This window comes from Colletotrichum higginsianum, chromosome 3 (assembly GCF_001672515.1).
Source record: "Colletotrichum higginsianum IMI 349063 chromosome 3, whole genome shotgun sequence".
Taxonomy (NCBI): domain Eukaryota; kingdom Fungi; phylum Ascomycota; class Sordariomycetes; order Glomerellales; family Glomerellaceae; genus Colletotrichum; species Colletotrichum higginsianum.
Window position 1 is genome coordinate 862846 of NC_030956.1, and position 19200 is coordinate 882045.

The 19200-nt window shown below is 56.6% G+C and overlaps 7 protein-coding genes across 7 annotated transcripts; 2 read left to right on the forward strand and 5 right to left on the reverse strand.

The window, feature by feature from the left end:
* Nucleotides 1-506: 506 nt before the first annotated feature.
* CH63R_03810 (cytochrome P450) lies at nt 507-2362 on the reverse strand (the record flags this gene model as incomplete). Its single annotated transcript, XM_018298785.1, has 6 exons — nt 507-626; nt 705-1209; nt 1276-1401; nt 1472-1830; nt 1917-2113; nt 2176-2362. 6 exons carry the CDS (start codon nt 2360-2362, stop codon nt 507-509), a joined length of 1494 nt encoding a protein of 497 aa, XP_018160031.1.
* Nucleotides 2363-3176: 814 nt separating this feature from the next.
* CH63R_03811 (DSBA-like thioredoxin domain-containing protein) lies at nt 3177-3923 on the forward strand (the record flags this gene model as incomplete). Its single annotated transcript, XM_018298786.1, has 2 exons — nt 3177-3221; nt 3285-3923. 2 exons carry the CDS (start codon nt 3177-3179, stop codon nt 3921-3923), a joined length of 684 nt encoding a protein of 227 aa, XP_018160032.1.
* A 423-nt stretch (nt 3924-4346) lies between these two features.
* Nucleotides 4347-4953, reverse strand: CH63R_03812 (Cvnh domain-containing protein; the record flags this gene model as incomplete). Its single annotated transcript, XM_018298787.1, has 2 exons — nt 4347-4439; nt 4489-4953. The coding sequence occupies 2 exons, from the start codon at nt 4951-4953 to the stop codon at nt 4347-4349; spliced, it is 558 nt and encodes a 185-aa protein (XP_018160033.1).
* Nucleotides 4954-5511: 558 nt separating this feature from the next.
* CH63R_03813 (Trichodiene oxygenase) lies at nt 5512-7488 on the reverse strand (the record flags this gene model as incomplete). Its single annotated transcript, XM_018298788.1, has 6 exons — nt 5512-5674; nt 5736-6379; nt 6482-6533; nt 6595-6963; nt 7043-7169; nt 7242-7488. 6 exons carry the CDS (start codon nt 7486-7488, stop codon nt 5512-5514), a joined length of 1602 nt encoding a protein of 533 aa, XP_018160034.1.
* Nucleotides 7489-8765: 1277 nt separating this feature from the next.
* Nucleotides 8766-9194, reverse strand: CH63R_03814 (uncharacterized protein; the record flags this gene model as incomplete). Its single annotated transcript, XM_018298789.1, has 1 exon — nt 8766-9194. The coding sequence occupies one exon, from the start codon at nt 9192-9194 to the stop codon at nt 8766-8768; it is 429 nt and encodes a 142-aa protein (XP_018160035.1).
* A 4166-nt stretch (nt 9195-13360) lies between these two features.
* On the forward strand, nt 13361-18248 carry CH63R_03815 (WSC domain-containing protein; the record flags this gene model as incomplete). Its single annotated transcript, XM_018298790.1, has 4 exons — nt 13361-13470; nt 13708-14867; nt 14925-16927; nt 16995-18248. 4 exons carry the CDS (start codon nt 13361-13363, stop codon nt 18246-18248), a joined length of 4527 nt encoding a protein of 1508 aa, XP_018160036.1.
* A 399-nt stretch (nt 18249-18647) lies between these two features.
* Nucleotides 18648-19040, reverse strand: CH63R_03816 (uncharacterized protein; the record flags this gene model as incomplete). Its single annotated transcript, XM_018298791.1, has 1 exon — nt 18648-19040. One exon carries the CDS (start codon nt 19038-19040, stop codon nt 18648-18650), a length of 393 nt encoding a protein of 130 aa, XP_018160037.1.
* Nucleotides 19041-19200: the final 160 nt, after the last annotated feature.

Consider the following 19200-nt stretch of genomic DNA (forward strand, 5'->3'; position numbering starts at 1 on the left):
GTCCCGCGAGGTTACTATCTACTTGTCTCCCCTCTAGCCTCACTGTCGGCATGTAAGTCCCGGTCTCTTTCAAACACTGCGTGCCGTACCTCTGAGTGACGAATGTCGTTCAACCCTTTCATATGCGCCCATCCCGCAGGGTCCGCGCGTGTTTGTCGTCCGTTTCGTCGCCTGATGCCGTTTTACTCGGTGGAAGTACATCTATGGTCTTGGACAGTTGCATGGTGTAGATATCTGCCGACAACTTGACAACTCCACGAGTTACTCACAATCGAATGACAATACCCAGCCCCTTGCCATTTTGTTCCTACGTGTGCCAAGTAAGCCCTGGTTTTCCGGATAACTCTGGTTTAGGGCAAGGTGAGGCCAAAGAGTTCCCTAGCCAATTGCTGCAATCACTCGTACACATGGCAAAAAAAAAAAAAAAAGAACATTGCATTAATTACCTATTCTATTCTGTTCACCATCGCTAGCATCGACCATAATCTCCGTCCTCTAAATGTGAGCTACCTGTTGCTTCTCTTGGTGATTCTCAACCAAAAGTCGTGCGTTATCCAGAACCCTGCGCTCCAAAGCCTCAAGGGCTTTTCCGGTTTCGCAATGGCAAAGTCGTACCTGCGGAGGAGCTATAACGTGGTTGTTAGAAAACATCCGGAGAGAGACGCGATAGAAGATATAAATTTCCTCTCAGAGACCTTCCTTACCTCGACAAAGATCTTGTTCAGCTCCATCAGGGCGATGTTCCTGCCCATGCAATAAAACTTGCCGAACCCGAACACCAGGTCCGTCGTCGACATCATCACCCTGTACCTCTCCTCGTCGTCGCTCATCGCCGCCTCGATCCACCTCTCGGGACGGAAGAGGTTCGCGTCGGGCCCGAAAACCTCTTTCGACCGGCCGATGCTGCAGACGTTCTCCCCCAGCTGGACCCCGGCGGGCAACCGGTACCCGTGGACGACGTCCCCGCCGCCGGGCACCTCTTTGCTGACGATGCCGGTGGACGGCGGGTAGAGGCGGAGGCCCTCGCGGATCACGGCTTGGAGGTACGGCATGAACCTCGACTCCGAGTCCTTGATCGGCGAGCTGATCATCCTCTTGGAGACGGCAGTGTCGATCTCGGCGCGCAGCGCGGCGAAGGCTGACGGGTTGGAGAGGAGGGAGAGCAGGATCATGCGGATGGCCGTCGCGGTGGTGTCGGACCCGGCGATTCTGGAGCGCGTCATGCATGAGAACTTGTCCTCGAACTGTAAATGGTGTTTGCGGGCGATTACTCACGTTTCCACGTAGACTTCCTGTGTCAGCTCGTCGCGCGTCAAGCCGGCGTTGATGAAGGACTGGATCATATCCCGCCCGGGCTTCGTGTCTGCAGCCAACCTGCCATCCACGAAGGTTTTGGCGAAACTCCACGTTGAAACATATCGTCAGCATCTCTCCTGTCAGTATGCTGAAAGAGGTCTTCTTCAAGACTCACCCCATGAGCGCCCCAAACCCGGCCGAGTCACCAGACTTGGGCAACCCCAGATTCAGGGGCCAGCTATGCATCAGTGTGGCCAGCCAAGGCACGTTCCCCATTGTGATCATCACCGGAAAGAAGGCATCCTTGGTGCTGACGTACTGGTAGAGGTCGCGATCCTCCTTGAGGAATCCGTACGGCGTGCCGAACCCGAGCTCGCTGATCACATCCAGGGCGAAATAGGTCGATTTGCTTGCCATGTCCATGGGCCTGTACTCCTTGGCGGTCGAGATGTACTTGCGGTCAATCAAGTCGACGAAGGCGGCGATGTTCTTGTCGATGCCGGCTTCGAAGCCGCCGTTCTCGATACCGGCGTACTATCCGTGTTTTAAGCACGTGTGAAATCGCGGCGAGACTTCCAAAGCCTGTATAAGATAGAGAGAGAGAGAGAGGAAAAACTTACACCGGGCCCCATTTTGCTCTTCAGATACTTTCGCTTCTCCTCGTCGCGCATCGAGAACAGGTGGTCTTCCCCCGGCGTCGTCCTTCCGACCGCGTACCACTCGCCCTTTGTGTATCTGCTCCGAGCGCCCGCGATCTTTCTGAGGGTGTCGCCGTCGCTGAACATGACGGTGTTGGGTCCGATGCGGACGAGAGGACCTTTGGCCCCGAGTAAGCGACGCGTCGTCAACACGGCGGAGGGGGCCTCCCTGTTCTCTTACCATATTTCTCATGCAGGTCCATGTAATACTCGTGGATCGACCCATTCAGCGCGGCCAGCGCCATCGAGAAGCCAGTGATGCCGTGCCAGAACGGGCCCGGGACGTGGGAGAGGCGGTACCATGAGTAGAACTCTCGCGCCAAGAGGCCGACGACCACGGCGAAAGCCAGGAGGACAAACACAGCCATCTTGGTTACAAAGAGATATCTTTCACGACTAAAACAAGCACGAACGTGAGCGATGAAATATCGATGAAGAGGCGAAGAAGCATTGCTCAGAAAGAAATGATGGGAGAGCTTGAGCTAGTGCCGCGTGCCAGCCCATACGGACGGAGCTCGATGCCGCTTTCGGCGCAACCAAGAACACCTCGGAGCGTCGGGAGGGGGGGGTCACATTCGCGCCTTGGAGCACCCCCAAGTGATGGGCTGTTTCTAGGTCGTGTGGCTGGCCGCAGATGAGACTTTTCGACGGGACCACGAGACCTGCCCTTGAGCCCAGGCTGGATGCGGCATAGTCGACCAACCGATGCGGCAGACACCACAACCTTCTGCTCCCCCGAGTCCGTTCCGGTGTCATCTGATGTTGCGGGGGCTCATTCACCACTTCTGTCATGTCACCGCCTTTCTTATCTGCACGTGTTTCGGTTCATGACCGTGAAGCAGAATGAAGCTAGTAGAATCGAGGTTTTGTGACAACTCTGGAATATCTGGGGTGGCGCGAGACATTTTCAACAGCCATTTGCATTCTCGATGCCGTTTAACCCAATGAAACATGGCCAAGAAACTCTTTAGGCAGCTATGTTCGCTTGAGAACCGCTTACGTGGCCGTGTGCTTCAAACGCACTCCATTGCTGACTCGACAAACTTTCCCACAAGACAGTTAGGTGTCAAGATCTGATCCCGTTTCTTCCAAAGATAGAAAGCTAGCAACTCTCCAAGAAGTAGAAAGGCTCCAACTGCCAGCCATCTTTGTTTATGCCCGTGGTGTACAACTGTGACAGCCATGACCGTCATCAAAATCGACATCGTTTTTGACTTCGTCTGCGCCGTAAGAGAACCGCCAGAGACGCGTCTCTTCTACATTCACTGCTGACATCAAGACGATATTTAGTGGTGTTACATCGGCAAACGCAAGCTAGACAGAGCCATCGCCCTCTACCAGAAGACATATCCAGGCGGGAAGGACGACGTGTTCGCCATCACCTGGCACCCGTACTACCTGGGTTACAACCCCTCGGCCCATAGCGTGGACAAGAGCCAGCTGGCCGACACCAAGCTGAGCGACATGAGCCCCGAAGGACGCGCTGCTCTGACGCGGCGCATGGAGCAGGTTGGCCGTTCCGTTGGCATCAACTTCCAGTGGGGAGGCAAGATCGGGCCCAATACGCGTGGCGCGCATCGTCTTGTACGTCTCAGCCGCGCAAAAGGCCCCGAAGCGACGGCAGACATGGTCGAGAAGCTGTTCGAGGCATACCATGAGCTCGAGAAGGATATCGCCGAGGAGGAGGTGCTCCGCGCCGTTGCATCGGATGCCGGTCTTGACTCTGCAGAAGTGGAGGGGCTGCTGAAGTCGGAAACGGGCCTGGATGAGGTGGACAACGACGAGAAGCGAGGTCGGGACATTTCTGGCGGCGCCGGAGTTCCTCTTTTTGTCATCCAGGACAGTCACCGACTTGATGGCGCACAGGACGCGTCAGACTTCTATGAAGCGTTCGTTCAGGTGAAGGAGACGGAAGCAACTGCATCATAAAATGGAGATAGAGCTCCGGCCAGCCCTGTCATCAGAGTGCTAGAGCACACAAAGATGGGCCAGAAGTATCAAAACGTCTGAAGTTTCCTTGGGTCGCGGTTCATCTATTCTGCTGACAACCTCTCATTGAGACGCTTGTTCAACGGCCGCAAGCTGCTGGAGACTAAAGGGGCGGGTACTGCTGCTCGGGTCGAAGCTGCGCATCAGCAGCCTCTATTATCTGCATCTACATCCATCATTTTCTTGTCACTAACTTGGAGAACATTGATACTGTCCATTTCTCTAAACTAAGAAGCTGCACTTTGGTATTGGGTGTTTTTGCTACTTTTTACACCTACGATTGAACGGAGGTACAAGCCAAACTACTCCAGAGAGCAACGCTGCTCCGCGAAGACTTTCTATAGTCATGTTATGTCCAGTATTCTAGACGAACCTGGGAGCGCATGTTCCCATGAGCCGTTTCTCATTGACGCCGTGACAGAAAAGCGCGCCTTCATGGTTGCCGATGAAGTCATTCTATGTTTGTGTTAGCAATGGATTCGCAAAGTCTTATCTCGAGACTCACCAAGTCAACCGTCGTATCGACGAACTGCTGCGGGCCGTTCTTGACGTCCGTGCCGCACTTGCAGGTGTAGATCGTGGGCTTGAACGGGTCTTGGATGGCGCAGCCGCCGCAGCCGCGCCGGAAGTGGCCCGCCGGGTGCGGCGTGAGCGTGCCGTTGACGTTCTGCAGGCACTTGCCCAGGTCGAACCTGTTCTGGACGCCCCAGCCCGTCGGCGTCCTGCAGCACGCCCAGATGACGGCCGGGTCGCCGCTGTCGCCGTGGATGTTGGCGCATGTGCCCTTGAAGCCGGAGCGGGGGACGAGGCCCATCGTGACCTTGCTGAACGTGGTGTTGGCGACGGGTGTGGGCAGAGCCTTGATGGCATAGGGGTCCTTGGGGCTGCCTTTGTTTACGGCTTCTTTGGTTTGCTGGGCCGGTGTTTCCGAGCATGGAATCGTTGCATTCGTTGCGGTCGTTGCAGTCATAGTCGCGAAGGAGGTTGTAGTAGTAGTGAGGGAGGAGGGTGGAAGTGCGCCTGTAAGTGCGACCGCAACGGCCAGGAGGAAGCAAAGTGTGCTCTTCATGTTGAGCGGCGGTAGAAGCTGAAGCTTGACGTGAAAGAGGTTCTCCTGGCTGGTGGAAAGAAATGGCAGGTTGTGGTTACACAATATCCTTGTTGAAGCTGTAATGCTCGAAGCTTATATACTTCTTACCCGCTGAGCAAGCCCACACGTTGGGTGATTAAGTATATACGGCGTGATACCGAGCTGGGACGAAGAGGCCAAAACGGTAACTTGCACGGTCAAGTCTTGCTACAACCAGTGAATTGCTCCCCCTGTATTAGCATCAATGCAATCGATCTCAGAACTAGGCCTACCTTCGTGACCGAGCTGTGACTGTGACGTTACAATCATCAAGCAAATAATTCAGCCTCTTGACGTTAGTTCCTCTGTGTACTTGCATATTTTATTAGTCATTCATTGTGCCAAATGTCTCCCATGATTGTAGAACCGTTCTAATACTCTAGGAATCTCTGCATCGCCTCAAACGATCTTGACTCTGACCCCCCTGGTGCTCACTGGAACAGGCACACCCAAGTCGTGATCATACTCAATCTCTCGCTTGGTTGTGTCGTATAGCTTCATTCGAGGGACTACCCTGAGAATGACAGCCGCCATAGCCACGTACAACTCAGCGTAGGCCAACCTACAGCAGTGTTAGTCCACGAACAAGACAATCTCATGCAGCGGCAAGCAGGTTCACATACGACATTCTGAGACACTTCCGAGTCCCCTTGGAAAAGGGGATGAAAGCCTTCTCCAGCTCCCTCTTCCGCTGAACATTCTGGTCCATCCACCTCTCGGGAATGAACTCATTCGAGTCCGGGAAGTGACTCTCGTTGAAGTGACTGACCATGGCACTCATCCCAACCGCCCAGCCCCGTGGAATGACGTGAGTCAACTCTACCTCGGTCCCTGACCCCTCCGGCGCCCACTTGCCACGGTACACCAGATCCTCCTCCGTTGCAACTCTTGCGATTCTCGAGGAAACGCCGGGAGCCAGTCGCAATCCCTCGGCAACCACGGCACTGAAATACGGCAGAGCCTCCAGCGTCGACCAGCTGGGGAGATGCTGCGGGTCCGTGACGACGGTGCGCAGCTCCCGCGTCAGCCGCTCCAGGATCTCGGGCCTGGTGAGGAGGTAGAAGGTGATGACCGTGAGGGTGAAGCTGGTCGTCTCGGTGCCGGCGATCATGACGACGGCGCCTTCGGCCGTGAGGCGCTTCGTGGTCTTTTCCTCGTCCGGGAGGTCCGAGTCGAAGAGCTCGGCGAAGACGTTGGTGTCTCTGCCATGGCCCGATCCGGAGAGCTTTTGTTCCCTGGCCTTTTCTACTCGGTTGGGTATATCCGTCTGGAGGGTTCGAACCGTCAGTTAACTGGCCCATCGAGGCCCCATCCTCCGTCTTTGGATGAGAGGCAAAAAACACTAGCGAATTATGCAGGGATTTCTTACGTTGAAGGTGTCGATGAGCAATGCCGTGTCCCGAGGAAGAAAGTCCTTGAACCTGAGCGGATGCTCGTCAGCACCGAGCCATGCCTACTGACGGGGGTCCCGCCCTCACTCACCAATGTCCCACAATCAAGATGCCCTTGAGCCAGGGGAAGAACTTGAAGAAGTACATGTGGTTCAGCTGCCCGTAGACCGCAGCGCGGAAGTTGGGCGTCCAGCCGTCCTGGTCCAGGAACCCGAATGCCTCGCCGAAGCAGTACTCGGACACCACGTCCGAGGTGAAGCAGCTGTACGCCTCCGTCAGGAGGACGACGTCGTCGGGGCCGCTCACGCCGGCGAGGAGCTTGTCGCAGAGCCGCTGGGCCAGGGCGTGCACCTTGGACTCGAACTTGAACATCTGAAGGCGTGAGAAGAACTTGTTCATGGCGCCGCGGCGCCTGCGGTGGATGTCGTGGTCGACGGTGCCGGCGATCGATGCGGCTTGGCTGGGAGGAAAACGTCAGCGGATTCATCTGATGCGTATGAAGTGGTGAAGGGGGTTACAGCAACTAGGGAGGAACTCACTCGGCTGGCAGGTTCTTCAGCTGGTGTGCGTGTCTGTTGCGTTTCCTCCCGTTGATGGCGTAGATGTCGTCGCCAAAGTTGGGGTCGTTGCAATGCAGCTCGCCAGGGTTTATGCGAACGATGGGGCCTCGAGTTTTCGGTCAGCATATTACAGGCAGGTCTTTCTCTTTTTCGTCGAGGGAGGGGTGGTGGTGCAGACCATAGACCTGATGCATCCGTCTGATCTCGCGAGTGTAGCGACCCTTTTTCACGAAGTCGAACCAAAACTCGTACAGATAGGACGCAGCCGCCAGCTTGGGACCGGGAATCTTGCTCAGAGGATGAAGGGGAGAGACATTGTAGAGCATGCGGACCAAGTGGTAAACAATCCATGCGGCAGAGAGAGTGCCGACAGTCCGCCAGGACAGAATGCCCACGGGAACCACAACTTCAGCGACGGAACCCATGGTGAGCGTGATCGATTGTCTGTTGACGGACGGGTGAGAACACTCTGGGGAAAACAACAAGCATCGCTGCTCAGACATCGGATGTCTTAAATGGCGAGCAGGAACCCCGCTTCACGAGGATGGCCCCCTGATGCAATCCGCGCCCAAAGGCACGAACCAAACGTGGACTACGGCGCGGGACGGGGGGCGGGGATATCTCGTTCCAGGCCTTGGCCCGCGGGGGTACCGTCACTTCTCGAGATGGAAACAGGTTCGGGCAGTTGGACCGTCGATGACGAGAGCAGGATTGGTCCCTCGGCAGTGTGTATCTACGAGGCATTGGTCTGGAAACGTAGATATGGCCGCTGCGGCACGGGCGGGCAGCATGATGCGTGTGGCTGAATGAGGCAAGTGGGTGACCACCCATCGAGTGCGATGAGGGTGGTGATTCGTCTGCGCGTGCCTCGTAAGCTCTTCGCTTTCTTCACTGGACGGAGGCGGGCGGGTGAGGGAAAGAAGGAAAGTAGAAAAAGAAAGCATTATCTCCAGTCTTCAGTTGCCAGGGGGGTTACGAAAGCACGTGTGGTCTCTCATCCAGCTTCTCCGAAACCATTTAGATAATAGACATGACCAACTCATGATCGATGAAGGAATGGATGAGTTTGAATGATGAATCAAAGATAAACGGGATAGAGACTCTGTATTTTCTTATGAAGGATGAAATGACAGTTGAAGTATCGGGAGGCCAAAGGATTGTCCTCGTGGTTTCCATTTTTCCGGCTCTTGCGTCAATCATTTCATTTTCTCATCAGATTGCTCTCCTACTTTATGATAAAGACTTGCCAACTTCGACTTTCGTCCTGGGGGTGAGTGCGTCGGGTATTAGAGTCGGGTGTTCGTGCTACTGCAATCCTAGCAATCCTGCCCAGCTAGACCTAGGACACAACATGGCCGATGAAGGTGCTGGCGAGGTGAGTCATGAGTGCTTCCAAGGGCTACATAACGTGACAGGAAGACTCTGTCTCCAGTACGTAAACAGTAGAACTGTTAGGATGAACGAGATGTTCTGGTGTGTTGGACTGGACGTCAGTCGTGTCGCTGACAAAATCGGACCAATGTCCGTGACGAGTGATGGACCCGGCGTTGTTGCCTCTCTGGAAGTCTGGTATGTACTGATGGCAGTAGACGATCCAATTGCTGAATGTGCATTCCGAGAAGCCAAGGAGGCAAAGGGAAGACATCAGATCAATATCAGCCTCGCCGGCAGAATTAGACGTATGTATAAACTAACGGGCATGTCAATTGAACCACCTCGACATCACGGGCAATAGCAATTGAAGCTGAGACGACGACGACGTCGATGCCTCATGTGACAGCAACAACGGCTTAGACGATATAGCGAGAACGGCGAGGGTGGCTTTAAATCCGTCTTCTCGAAGTTGGGCAACGGCACCGAAAGACTTGATTGCGGCCCTGTGGAATCGCTTTTGATCGTCTTCGTCTCGCTGTAAGTTGAGCGTAATAGTGACTGCACTGGGAGGAGGCTGGGACGTAATCGTGACTGAAGAAGGTCGATTTGGTGCCTGTAGAGCCACAGCATACAGACGTCTGCGAGGTATTTGCTGATTGCGAGAAGCAGACAGATCGCCAGTGTTGATAACTGTGATGTCGAACCAACAGAGTGCTTCAGCGTTGTCGGCGGAGACCTGGGACTGGGTAGGGAGCATGGGAGGCGATGGCCAACTGCGCAGTCGTTCGTCTCATTCTAAGTGTCTAGGTAGCATCATCGGGCTCCTCCAGGCCCTTTACGACGCACCAGGAAAAGATCGAGTCTAAGCCTGCTCGTTTCAAGACCCAGGTAAATCGGCAAGTTGGGGGGGGGGGGGGGGTTGTTCTTCGTTCATAAACCATGATGCCAGAGCCGCCGGACCGCTTCGAGCGATCTTGACCCACTGTTGCCGCCGCCCGGTCTCCAGGCGGGCACGCACTCAGCATGTATGACTTTGATGACTTTGTCTAATGTTTTTGCTGACTGCATGGTCAGGCAGGCAGGCAGGCAGCACGTGCAGACGTCTCGCCCGCATTGCAGCCAACTGTCTCCGGCGATGATGTGCCAGTCGGCGCTGTGTGGGAGTGGATCTGCGCAAGCAATCAACGCATGGACAGCGTGAGGGAAAAGCGTGCAGCGGATGCTTTCGTGTCCCGCGTCTCTCAAGTTGTCTGTCAGTCGCCGGTTATCCGCAGCGGTGGGAAACATGTCAAAACATTTCGAGACGGCGGGAACACGCTAGCAGAGACAAGCACTTTGGTGTCTGTGCAGATGAAAACACGAAGCGGGCGGGCGGGCGGGGTTTTGTTTTGTTTGTTTGTTTGGTGCTGTTTCTCTGAGCGCTGAGGAGGATATCGAACTAGTTCCGTGTCAGTGCACCACGTGCGCATAGACAGGTAGGTATGTATGGTAGGCGAGTCGCCGTTGATGGCAGGACATGTTTACGAGGTTGCGGATTTCGTTCAGTTGGGCCCCCGATGCGGCTGTTCGTTGGCAGGCAGCCCTGAGAAAACGGAGACGGCCCATGAGCCCGAAAAGGGGGATGCATACGGGAGATGAGGATGGTGAGATGCGTGGCCTGATGAGAGCAAGATCGGCCTCTCTCGCTTTGCTTTGAACAACGGAGAAATCCCGAGAGATCCTTCCGGGCCGTCTCGGTGTGGTCACCCTGCGGTGAGGGAATCGATAGTTGGTTTCCTGCAAGTTGGGACTGGCAAGTTTCTTGGCTGTCGGTGGGAAGACGGAGCGTGCAATCTCGAGGGTTCTTGGGTGTTGCCTGGGCGCAGCAGGATGACTGCCGGACGGGCAGCCGAAAGACGCCGAATGGAGGAGAGACAATAAGGGGACCAATGAGACAGTGAGAGTGACTACGACGAGATAAGACGTAGTCCACGCAACCTGAGACCGAAAGAGAGGGAAAGAGACGATAGAGGGCGATAGAGGGCGACGGAGGGGAGAGAACCAACAGAATCGAAATACGACAGCAGGCGGCACAAAAGGGGCAAAAATGACGTCTCGACGGTGCTGCTATTCCTCATACGAAGGGCTCCTAGGGCGCAATCTGCCTCTCTGTCCGTACCTAGTGTTGGGGAAAGGATGCAGAAGTTTTGATGCACCCAGGAGTAGCAAGGAACAGTGCATGGCTAGGTGCATGGTGGCGTTTCGGCTAGGAAGTAGTAGTAGAGAGGCCCTCGTGTCGGATTCCGTTCCTGGATTCCCCCTCTGGGGGTTCATCCGGCTGTCACTAGAAGCCACAAAGCAAAGCGGTAGAGGAATTCGGTATTTTCTTTGCCGGCCTGAAACCCTTGGAGGCTTGGAGTCCTGAGTGAGTGCGTGTGGATTTGCAAGTGCTCACTCACATACATGGCTTGACTTGCCTTCACTCGGCCGAGGGCACGCAACTTTGCTCGTCCGCTGTGCAAGAGTCTCGCGCCTGTGGCACTTTGCCTGGATAAGGCAAGGGGTTCGTTCGGCCCCCCGTCCGCCCCCCTGCAGGTCTCTTGGAGAGTGCTATTTACGGCGCTATAGGCGCATGCTACGAGACGTGCAGTAGGCGGCCATCATGTATTGCTTCTTGGGAGACGGCTTGGCAACGGTTGGCTATCGAGGCGCATGGGGTCGGCACACACAGGAGTCAAGATCTCCCATTGCGGACGGTGGCCGCCACCGGTACTTGGGGTATTTTGTACGGGGCGTTGCACGAGAGAACGAAAATCTGGATGATTGAGGATCTCGGCAAGGAGCGTTAGAGAGAGAGAGAGAGAGAGAGAGAGAGAGAGAGAGAGAGAGAGAGAGAAAGTGGAATGACAAGAAACAATGCATGAATGAATCGATGGATGAGTCGATGGGAATGCTGATAAGCGTGTCTCTGTATCTTTGGACGGAATCACAAATCCCGTCTTCCAGGCCATTTCTTGCATGGTCAAGAAATGAACCACTCTTGCCCGATGACAGTGGGCATTTCGAGCAATGATAGGCAGCAGGAACAAGGAGGGGAGGGCTTCTTGACAGCCGATGATGATGATGATGATGATGATGGGGATGAGAGGGAAACACTTTCGCATACTCACTCACTCAATCACTTAGACATTACAATCACTCACTAAAGGATAAGCGAGAAGAGTGAGGAGGAGGGCACCGGAGCACAACAACAACTCCAGCCAAAAGTGCAAGTGGATTCTGGCGGAGCTAGCGGGGCTTTCGGGACATCGGCGAATGAACCGAGCCACTCTCGCAGCGCGCATGTGTGGCGGTGTGGAGAAGCTCATTTAACCGTATCTGTTCCGGGACCCGCTTATCCCAGCGCCCCTCTTCTGTCTCTTTCTCTTTTGGGAAAGTCGACAAGATGGGAAGAGCGACAAACACACCGAGGACATCCCATCCCATCCATCCCATCCCATCCATCCATCCATCCATCCATCACGGATCACGGCCAATACCCGGACTACCACACCAGAACGAACCCATCAATCACCGTCACTCACCCCAAACTAGTTGCCACCACGTAACCAACAACTCATCTCGACAGACCGCGCAGCCTGTGCCGTCCCTCCCGTCTCGCCTGGCGCTGCCGCCGTCGCCGCCGCTGCCGACGCCTCCCACGGCATCGTTCGAGCCGTTGCCGAGGTCTGCCTCCCTTTCTCTTGTCCATGTCCATGGCCTTTTACGAATAACCATCCGAACATCAACAAGACCCAATACCCCTAGCCCCAAAACACCGGATGGTGTGTGTGCTGTGGCGTTTGGCAGCCCGCAGACGGTGCGCCGATCCCCAATAACATCATCCCATGTCACCATGCGCTGCGACCATTACCAGCTCCGGCACCAACACCAATACCACCACCAATACCACCACCGGGACAAGCCAACAAACGCCTGCCGCAGCCGACAGCCGTTGCCGTTGCCGTTGCCGTTGCATCATCCCATGCCGCATTTTCTTCATGTCGCCTTCTAGCGTCGAGGTCGTCGTTCCAAGTCGCCCAGGACTTTCACTCGCCGGCTATCTGCCATTCATGTCATGACAGCCCCCGTACAGTACATCAATCATCCTCGAGGCTCCAACTGGACGGTGCCCTTACTCTAGTTCTAGTCTCTCTTGGACACCACCACGACCAGGACGGGAAACACAAATGGCGACAAGAGAATTGGCACAGGGCCAAGCCAATGATAAGATTGCTCGAGGCCAGCCTCGAACCCGGTCCATCCTCCTCCCAAGAATCCAAGACTCGACAGTTCCCCTGTTTTCCCTTTTCCTCCCCCAATCCCCGGCCTCGCCTGTCCGACGCACCCTCGTACCTTGCATCCCGGGCCTTTCTTGGCTAGGCTTTGCCCATCGCCCTGCAGCCTGTCGACAAGACGCCGTTCCACTGGCTGGATCCGTGCTTCCGTCCCCATCCACCGAGCTGACCGTCCGGGGTCGCGTAGGCCACCCCGTTAGCCTCCCAGAAGATAAAAAAATAAAAACACGCGGCCGGGGTGCGATGCAGCATCGTGGAAGGGTGGTAGGCACCGCCGGACCGACCACCTGCACTGTTGATGCCACGCCAATGGCTATCCATCCATCCCCATCCATGCCATGGGTTGGCCCTGCATTGGTCCCACGCTTCTCGTGCCTTTTGGCCCGTGGGCTGTGCTCGGCGCCGTCGCCGCCAAAGAGACCACACACGCTACGCTACCCCCTCTCAGGGATTCAATTCAGTTGATAATATCGAGAGCTGCCCGCCCATGCCCTGGCTCGCATGGAAGACCGTCCTTCCCTCATTCTTCCTTTCCGCCAGTTTTCGGCTTCCTTCGTTTAAAGCCAAAACCACGGCCAACCGCCAGTGAAGTGACGGGCCATTCGCAATGGCTTTCAAGACGTGGTTATTGACGGCCCTCGTTGGCCTCGCCAACGGCCTGGCCTCAACCGACACCATCACCTGGGGAGGCGACAACTCACGAGCCGGGTACCAGACGTAAGTGTCAGGATTCATCTATTGAACTCCCCTCCCCGCTTCTCTCTCTCTCTTTCTCTCTCTTTCTCTCTCTTTCTCTCTCTTTCTCTCGCGCTCTCTACCTCTCTTTTTGTCCCTCTTCCTCTCCCTGCTGTCGATCGCCGCCATGTCGCAACGACACTGCTCCGCTCGGTGGGGGGTTAAACGGGATCGATCAATCAAACACCCCTCAGTGACCACCAACTGACAATCGTGAAGAAACCACAACATGGACCCCTCCGTCGTGGGGAGCTCCCAGTTCGGCCAGCTCTTCCGCACCCTTCTTCCGGGCAGATACGGCAACGTCCCCGAGCAGATCTTCTCTCAGCCACTCGTTTACACGCCCGACGGCGACGACACCCAATACGTCTACGTCGCGACAACACAGAATAATGTCTACAAACTTAATGCAAAGACGGGCGACATTGTCGCATCCCGCAACCTCCACCTTCCTTTCCTCACCGCCGATCTGGACGGCTGTTACGACATCCAGCCTCACGTCGGAATCACCGCCACCGGTGTCATTGACCCTTCCACCAACACTGTTTACTACACGGCCAAGACTTACGCCGATCAGACCCAGCCGAACGTCGCCCAAGGCCGTCCGGCCGGCCGTTACTACCTCCACGCGCTGGACGTGAATGACCTCAGCGATCGCCCTAACTTCCCCGTCGACCTCGAGGGCACCGTCGCGAGGAACAACCCGATTCGGTCCTTCAACGGAGGTATCCACCACCAGCGACCTGGCCTGCTCCACGTCGGCAACTATGTCTATGCCGGCTTTGCTTCTCACTGTGTGCAATACAACTTCACCGGCTGGGTCATTGGCTGGGACAAGACGACGGGTAACATCGTCGAGCGCTTCGCTACCCAGGGTGACGGCGTTCCCGCCAACGTCGAGGGCGCTGGTATCTGGATGTCGGGCGGTGGTCTCTCGTCGGACGATGCCGGCTCCATGTTCTATGCCACTGGCAACGGCTACGCCTCTCAGCTCAGCACCATTCCCGTGAAAGGCCGTGAACCCCCAACTGCCCTGGAAGAGGCTGCTGTCCACATGACCATCAACGAAGACGGTAGTCTAACCCTGGTGGACTTCTTCATGCCCTGGGAAAAGCAGGCCCTGGACGGTGCCGACAAAGACCTGGGAACCAGTCCTCTGCAGATTCTACCGAGCACCTTTTCCTGCGGCGAGGTTCGTCGCATCGGTGTGGTGACGGGGAAGAGCGGCAAGACCTACTGGCTCAACCTGGATGACTTGGGTGGCTACCGCAACGGCGCCAATGGCCTGGACGATGTGCTCCAAGTCTACCAGAATGAAAACTCCGTGTATGCCGGCGCAGGTGTCTACCCGGGCGAGGGTGGTTACATCTACATCAATGGTGAGAATAACCGACTTTTTTCGGTAGTGGTTGGGGACTATCGCTAACCTTTACAAGTCATCCAGTATCCCACCCACGTCTTCAAATTCTCTTGCGAGGCTGGCGTTCCCTCCTTCACCAAGGTCGCCGACACCCCGATGAACAACGCCTACATCCTTGGTGTCAGCCACGGCACCGTCACGACCCTCAATGGCCAACCCGGCACCGGCCTTCTCTGGACGACCGATGTACAGGGCTCGCAGCTCAAGATCTTCGAGGCCGTCCCCAAAGACGGCTTTTTGAACCTGATCAAGTCCTTCAGCGTCCCGGCCACCACCAAGTTCACTAGGGCCGTCTTCGGAGACGGCATCATGTACCAGGGCACCACCCAGGGCTACATCTACGCTTTCGGCTCGCCCGTTACGACTCCTCTCAACTGCACGTCTACCAATGAGTTCGGTACCGTCGACGTCGGTTCCGAAAGCGAGCCGCGCACTGTCACCTGCACTGCCGTCATTGGCGTCACCGTTGATACCGTCGCTCTGGACGAAGCGGAGGAGTTTACGCTCTCTGGCGTGCCCGCACTCCCTCTCACGCTGGCCCCCGGCGAGACCTTCACCGTGGGCGCCGTCTTCAAGCCCACGACCGTCGGCCTCATTTCCGCCGACATCGTCGTCGACACAACCAACGATGCTGAGGGCTACAGCCTGAGCACGCACATCAGACTCACTGGTACCGGTGAAAGCGCCAACCCGCTGCTGTCTATCACGCCCCCCACCGTTACTTTCCAGGGCGTAATTGCCGGGCAAGAAGGCGGCACCGACGAGAGTGTCATTTTGTCGAACCAGGGCAACTCGGACTTGTCCATCACTGACGTTGAGTTCTCCACAACGAGCGCCGCGGGCCCCTTCACGAGCTGGGACAGAGCAACCTCCAGTCTCACCGTCGGCAAGTTCACGCTCACCAACGTTCCTGCTACGATCCCCGCCAACACCGCCGTCACGGTTCGCATTGCTTTCGACTCTGCCACCAGCGGCAGCTTCGGGGCCTACCTCAAGGTCTCCTCCAACGGCGGAACCAAATCCTTCACCATCGCGGGCTCCGCAGGCCCTGCTCCTGCGGCTCTCATTGAGTTCCAAACGCCCGATGGCACTGGTTGGGTCGAGTACGAAGCGGACAAGCCCTTCAGCTTCGGCAACGTCACCGAGAACAGCTCAAGAGCGCTCAAGTTCCGTGTCACGAACAACGCTGGCGAGGGCGCCGTCAGGCTTTCCCTCACCGTCTCGAAGCCGCCCTTTGGAATTCCTGGTATCATCCAAGCTGCCAACTTGGTGGACCTTGCCGAGGGCACCGTTCTAGGTCCCGGCGAGAGCGCCACTGCGACCATGATCTGTACGGTGCCCAAGGCGCAGTGGAACACCGACCCATACACCGGAGTCGCGCCTTGGACGATGAACACCAACGACCCCAACTTTGAGAAGCACCTGTTCAGCTTCGAGTGCACAGCCGTCGCCGAGCAAGCGCCGCCTCTGTTGCCCGATGGCCAAGGCAAGTACCGCTACATTGGCTGCTACAGGGAGAACAACCCAGGCCGCCAACTCACGAACCAGCTGTACGGGAACCCCAACAACACCAACGCCATGTGTATCGCCGCTTGCGCCGAGAAGGGCTACGTCTTCTGCGCCACGCAATACCACACCGAGTGCTGGGGCGGCCCGCGTATTCCCGTCGAAAAGGTTGACTCCCGCAACTGCCAGTTCGATTGTGGCGGAGATCTCAACCAGGTTTGCGGTGGCAACGGATTCGGCGAGACGGAAGGCCTCGGCGCGTTTCTCTCCGTATTCGCCGACTCGGTCCAGTGGGACGGAAACACCACCACGCCCGCCCCGAGCCCGGATCCGGCGGGCCCCGAGGTCAACCCTGGCGTAGGACAGTACGTGAGCCAGGGCTGTTACACCGAGCCCGCCGACGAGCGCGCGTTGACCTACCTCATTCCCACCGAGGAGAAGACCGTTGCATCGTGTATCGAGGGTTGTGCCGCGAGTCAGTACACGTACGCCGGTTTGGAGTACGGAGGAGAGGTAAGCAAACTTGACGATATTTCTTTCATCTGTTGGATAATGTAAGGCGCTAACTCCGTTGTTGTAGTGTTGGTGTGGGAACGTCCTGTCGGCCAAATCTCTTCCCGTTGATGCCGCTGAATGCAGCATGGCTTGCGCCGACAACAGCACCGAATACTGCGGTGGCTCAACCAGACTCAACCTGTACAAGCTTGAAGGCGAACTGCCGGCGCCGACGTCGACCGCCGCCGTTCCGACTGGCACCGAGACTTCAACGGCTGTTCCCACCGCCACTGCTCCGCCCACGAACGAGCGAGTTGGCGACTGGCTCTTGGAGGGCTGCTACACCGAGGGTGATGGCGTCCGCGCTCTTGGCGCCCGCATGTACGCCAACGACTCCATGACTCTCGAAACCTGTGGCGGATTCTGCCAGGGCAACAAGTACTTTGGCACGGAATACGGCCGAGAGTGCTGGTGCGGTGACGAATTCGGCACAGGAAGCGTCCTCGCCGCGAACCAGGAGGACTGTTCGTTCCCTTGCGGCGGCGACAGCACCCAGCTCTGCGGTGCTGGTAACAGGTTGAGCGTCTATGTATACTCGCCCGAGGGAGCCGTTGTTGACTCGGAGACGTCGACGACGGTGGCTGCCACTACGACGACTTTCTCGACTTTGGCAGTCCCCTCAAACGGAACCGCAACCACCGTCGCCACGACCACGGAAACTCCTCTGGCTGAGGAGGCGGGATCTCGAACTGCGGCCGCTGTGGAACCCACGGTAGAATCATCCACTACGACTGCTTCCTTCACCCCATCCAACTCCACCATCACGAGCGTTTCCGTAACCGCTGAGGCCTCCAGCGCCTCGTCCACTCCTTTGGCAACAAACTTGCCGACTACTTTGCCGTCGTCCAGTGTCCTTCCCGACACCACGACATCGACATCGTCTGCCACTCCCACGCCGACCGGCCCCGTCATCTCGCCCGGAAACGAAAACTTCACGTACTATGGATGCTTCTCCGAGCCCGAGATCGGCCGCCTGCTGCCGACCCAGATCCTCAACCGGGTCAATATGACCATTGACATGTGTCTGAACGCCTGCTACGACACGAACTACGCGGGTGTCGAGTACGGCCGCGAGTGCTGGTGCGGCGACTCGCTGAGCCTGGGTGGCACCGATGAGACCAGGCCGGCGGCCAACGTGACGGGCACCGAGTGCTCTTTCACGTGCCCCGGCAACAGCACTCAGTTCTGCGGCGCCGGTGTGAGGATGAGCTTGTACATACTGACCGAGGAGCTGGAGCGGTTGGAGAAGTCAAACTCGACGCTGTCGTTGAAGCACTGAACAAAATTAATGGGGTGGTTAATGTCTATTCTTGCGCAACCATAGAGGCCAACGGCCACGGTGCTACACGAGTATCTACTCAGACAAATTTCATATAATTTTGATGTCTATTTTGACCACGTGGATTGTCTATTTGACTCATTTTTCTTCACGTGAAATCTCTTGTTGAACAATGCTAGGCCTTAGCGACGCTTTACTGCTTACAGAACCCGTATATCTGCCACTCCATCTCCTTGGGTAGTGAGGTTCCGCCGGCTGTTTTCGCTCGTCTCTCTTGGATTGTCAGACTTCTTCTTGTCTTGGACTCTTACTGTCCAACAAGAAACCATGATCTTTCCCATCGATCCCCCAGAGGGCATCCGGGCGGACAACCAGCTCAACAACCTCCCCCACCCCTTCTTACGACTCGTAGGCATGGAACACCTTCGCAATGATCTTCCACCCCGCTTCGACCTTGATCAGCGTGTGAAAGTCGGTGTAGGGCGGGCCGTCGGGGGTGTCCTCCATGTCGACCCTGACGACGGCGGTCGTGGGCGTGATGGCGAGGACGTCGCACCTCGCCTTGGTGGACGGGCCGGGGCCGTAGGTGTCGAAGAAGGCGTGCAGGTTTCTGTAAGAGCCCGAGGAGAGCGTGCCGTCGGCGGGCGCCCAGCCGGTCATGGTGGCGTCGGTGTGGAAGGCGAGGTCGAGGAGGGCGCGGTCTGCCTTTGCGACGGCCTGGACGTAGGTCTGGACGGTTCGGACCACCTCGTCGTAGGCGGATGTCGGGACCAATTTGATGTTTCTGGACATGGTTGTTTGTGTGGGTTGGATATTATTTACGTGTGACTTCTCTGGTGTGCTTGTGGTTTGTGAAGGGAAGAGGAGCGGAATCGTGCTGGGTGTTGTTGGATGCTCGATCGAAGGAAGGGATGTCGTCGGGCATCTTTGGAAGCCTAGAACGACGGGATGG